The sequence below is a fragment of the Cebus imitator genome, unplaced genomic scaffold (assembly GCF_001604975.1).
Source record: "Cebus imitator isolate Cc_AM_T3 unplaced genomic scaffold, Cebus_imitator-1.0 Scaffold181, whole genome shotgun sequence".
In the NCBI taxonomy this organism is placed as follows: domain Eukaryota; kingdom Metazoa; phylum Chordata; class Mammalia; order Primates; family Cebidae; genus Cebus; species Cebus imitator.
This window is the reverse complement of record NW_016107496.1, coordinates 800,909-804,474: the sequence shown is the minus strand read 5'-3', so window position 1 is coordinate 804,474 and position 3,566 is coordinate 800,909. Positions and strand designations below refer to the sequence as shown.

The 3,566-nt window shown below is 45.5% G+C and overlaps 1 protein-coding gene across 1 annotated transcript in view; it reads right to left on the bottom strand.

The window, feature by feature from the left end:
* CCDC65 (coiled-coil domain containing 65) overlaps positions 1-3,566 on the bottom strand; it is a 21,238-nt gene that overhangs the window by 1,097 nt on the left and 16,575 nt on the right. Inside the window, exons 5-7 of the mRNA XM_017545749.2 lie at positions 2,963-3,101; positions 1,633-1,830; positions 1,212-1,430 (exon numbers count right to left, since the gene is read on the bottom strand). Of these exons, the coding sequence (XP_017401238.2) occupies positions 1,212-1,430; positions 1,633-1,830; positions 2,963-3,101 (556 nt within the window). The remainder of the gene's footprint in view (positions 1-1,211; positions 1,431-1,632; positions 1,831-2,962; positions 3,102-3,566) is intronic.

Below are 3,566 nucleotides of genomic sequence, written 5' to 3'. Positions count from 1 at the left end.
TTTTTTTTTTGGTCTCCCTATGTTGCCCAGGCTGGTCTCAAACTCTTGGGCTCGAGCAGTCCTCCCACCTTAGCTTCCCAAAGTGCTGAGATTACAGGCATGAGCCACCACGCCTGGCCAATTCGTTTCCATTTAAAATGTAGACCGAGCACAGTGGCTCATGCCTGTAATCCCAGCACTTTGGGAAGCCGAGGTAGGTGGATCACGGAGGTCAGGAGTTTGAGACCATCCTAGCCAACATGGTGAAACCCTGGCTCCACTAAAAATAAAAAATTAGCTGACAGTGATAGTGTGCACCTGTAAAACAATCTACTCAGGAGGCTGAGGCAGGAGAATCACTTGAACTTGGGAGGCAGAGGTTGCAATTAGCCAAGATTACGCCACTGCACTCCAGCTGGGGCAAAAGAGTGAGACTTTGTCTCAAAAAAAAAAAAAAAAAATTAATTAACTGGATGTGGTGGCACATGCCTGTAGTCCCAGCTACTCAGGAGGCTGAGGCAGGAGAATCGCTTGAACCTGGGAGGTGGAGGTTGCCGTGAGCTGAGATCGCACCATTGCACTCCAGCCTGGGCAACAAGAGCGAAACTCTGTCTCATTTGAAAAAAAAAAAATTAATTAATTAATTAAATACAATGTAAGAGGGGACTTGACACAGTGGCTCATGCCTGCAATTCCAGAATTTTGGAAGGCCAGGGTGGGAGGCCAGGAGTTCAATACTAGCCTGGGCAACATGGTGAAACTCCCTCTCTACAAAAAATACAAAAATTAAAAAAAAAAAAAATAGCCGTTGAGTGGGGGAGGTGAGGTAGAGGAATGCTTAAGCCCAGGAGGCAGAGGTGGCAGTGAGCCAAGATGGCACCACCACTCCAGTCTGGGAGACAGAGTGAGACCTGTCTCACAAAAAAAAAAAAAAAAAAAATAGCAAGGGGCTCAGCAGAGTGGCTCACACCTCTAATCCCAGCACTTTGGCAAGGCAAGAGGACTGCTTGAGGCCAGGAGTTCCTAACCATCCTGGGCAACACAGTGAGACCCCGTCTCTAGAAATACATAAATTAATTAAGAGAGGAGGAAACATGGAATAAAAAAGGTATTCCAAGTGTCCACTCAGGCAGCAAGCAGGAAGAAGTCTCCTCTATCCTTTCCAAATCCCTTTCACCTTGCAGGAGCCAGGTTCCTTGACTTTGTTCTGACTGCCCTCTCCCCTATGTTACCTTATCAACAATCTTTCTCAGGGCCTTGAGGGTAGCATTACTTTCCAGGGTGAGTTTGACTAAGTTCTTCTGGGATGCTGCTCGGGCCTGCGTCCTTTGGGCCTTAAGTTTTCGCAGTTGTATGAGCACCAATTCCTTGTCATTACGGATGTACCGGTTCTCATCTTCACTCTCTCGGCTATGTATCATGATCTTGCCTTTTGAAATAGTTATGGCATCCTAGAGGAACAGAGTAGATTAGGGGAAACACTTGAACTGAGGGTCTTCAGTGAGACAGGTGAAAGGGCTGCTTGGGGACTGAAATCAGAGCATGTCATGTTTTCCTAACCAGTGATCAGTGTTGAGGCCCACAGGAACAAGGGGAAGAGGAACAGGGGATAACAGAGCAGTTCAAGCAGTACTTCCAGGTGGCTACACTAACCTGTAGCTTCTGTATTTTTTTCATCTGTACTTCAATCTCTTTGGAGTTTTTCTCATCCTTCACCTGCAGGGTCTCAAAGGCAACCTTTCGATCCTCTGTGGAATCAGTGTAATTCTTGAGTACATCCTGGAACTTCCTCCACAGATCTTCTACTGTGTTCTCCAGTTGCAGTCTTAAAAAGTGCTTCTCTTCTAAATTCTAGGAAGTGACCCCAAAATAGCAAATGTTTGGAATTAGCCTATTAGTGCCCTTTCACTTCCACCAGCAACCTCACCCTCTTGAACTGTTTGTAGCATAGTTTAGTACAGAGGTCGCCAATGAAAATGCCTACAAAAGACCAGGCAGCTGATATAAATAAGTTTTTTGGGCTGGGTGGGGCCTGCGGTGAACTGGAGAGGAAGTGCTCCATCTGGGAGGAGGAGGGGCAGTCACTGAGCTCTATGTGAGCCTTGCCATTTGGAAATGTGGCCCAGTGTTGCCAGATCTTTAAATTTTTCAAGGGAAGTTGAAAATTTAGATGTTTTTGTTAAATCTCCAATTTTTAAGTGTAGGATGCTTATTCAAAAAATTTTATAAAACACTGTGGGGTAAATAAAAACAAAGACCCCCAATACCCAAACCTAGGTCTGGCTAGTGGACCTCCACGACAGTGGAAAGGACTTTGGGTCAAGGGGCAGGAGACCTAGATTCTCCTTCTGATTCTACCACAAACCAGCAGCATGACTTTGGCAGATCATTTTACTTATCTTGACCTTACTTTCTTCATCTGCAAATCACAGGGGTGAAGCCAGATGATCTCCTTGGTGCTTTTTAGCTCTAAAATGCATTCCCTTGACATTTAGAATGGTCTTCCCTCCTAACCAATTTTCACAAACTTACAAAAAGCTGTAGGGATACCTACAGTGGGAATAGATCTTTTACTGACTGTTGGCTGAAGGTGCCTCTTCTACCTCTAGTAGCCTTGAGCATTTTTTGTTCTTTTTTTTTTTTGAGACAGGGCCTCGTTCTGTCACCGAGGCTGGAGAGCAGTGTTGCTATCACAGTTCACTGCAGCCTCAATCTTCTGGGCTCAAGCAGTCCTCCTACCTCAGTCTCCCAAGTAGCTGGGACCACAGGCACACACTACCATGCCTGGCTATTTTCTTTTTTGGTAGAGACGGGGTCTCCCTATGTTGCCCAGGCTGGTCTTTAACTCCCAGTCTCAAGTGATCCTGCTGCCTCAGCCTCCCAAGTTGCTGGGATTATAGGTGTGAGGCCACTGTGCCCAGCCTCCTTGAGCATTTTTCTATCACCTCCTCCCAGTTCTTGCCCATCTGCTCTCCCTCTGTACCATGTTTTTGAGATCATTCCACATGCTCTGGAACTCCAGCTTGCTTTCATACTCAGAATCCAAATAGTTCTGCTCCATGGCCATGAAGATATCTTGTAGGTAGCGAATCTCTTTCTCATGTTGGTCAATAATCGTCTTCCTGTAAGAGACAAGACACTGTCCCTGCTCTAAGGGATACAGGATATGGACCAATAATGACAATTCAAAGCAGTATGTAATAAATCTATGTGAATGGTACAAACTCTTAGGTACTGATGGAGAACACAGAGAGGGAAGGCCCTATTCTTTTCAGGGCTAGATAGAATAAGGCTGTTTTATTTTGATTTCTGAATGGGTAATACATTCATGTGATACAAAAAAAGTATAAAAGGTTACAGTGAGAAGTTTCCTTCCTATCCCTGTTCCCTGTCAAATGGGTAGGATTTTGATAATTCAAAGTGGGTAGTTGGTAAAAGGAATTTGAGGATTTAAATTTAAAAATTAAAAAAAGGCCGGGCGCGGTGGCTCACGCCTGTAATCCCAGCACTTTGGGAGGCCGAGGCGGGTGGATCACGAGGTCAAGAGATCGAGACCATCCTGGTCAACACGGCGAAACCCCGTCTCT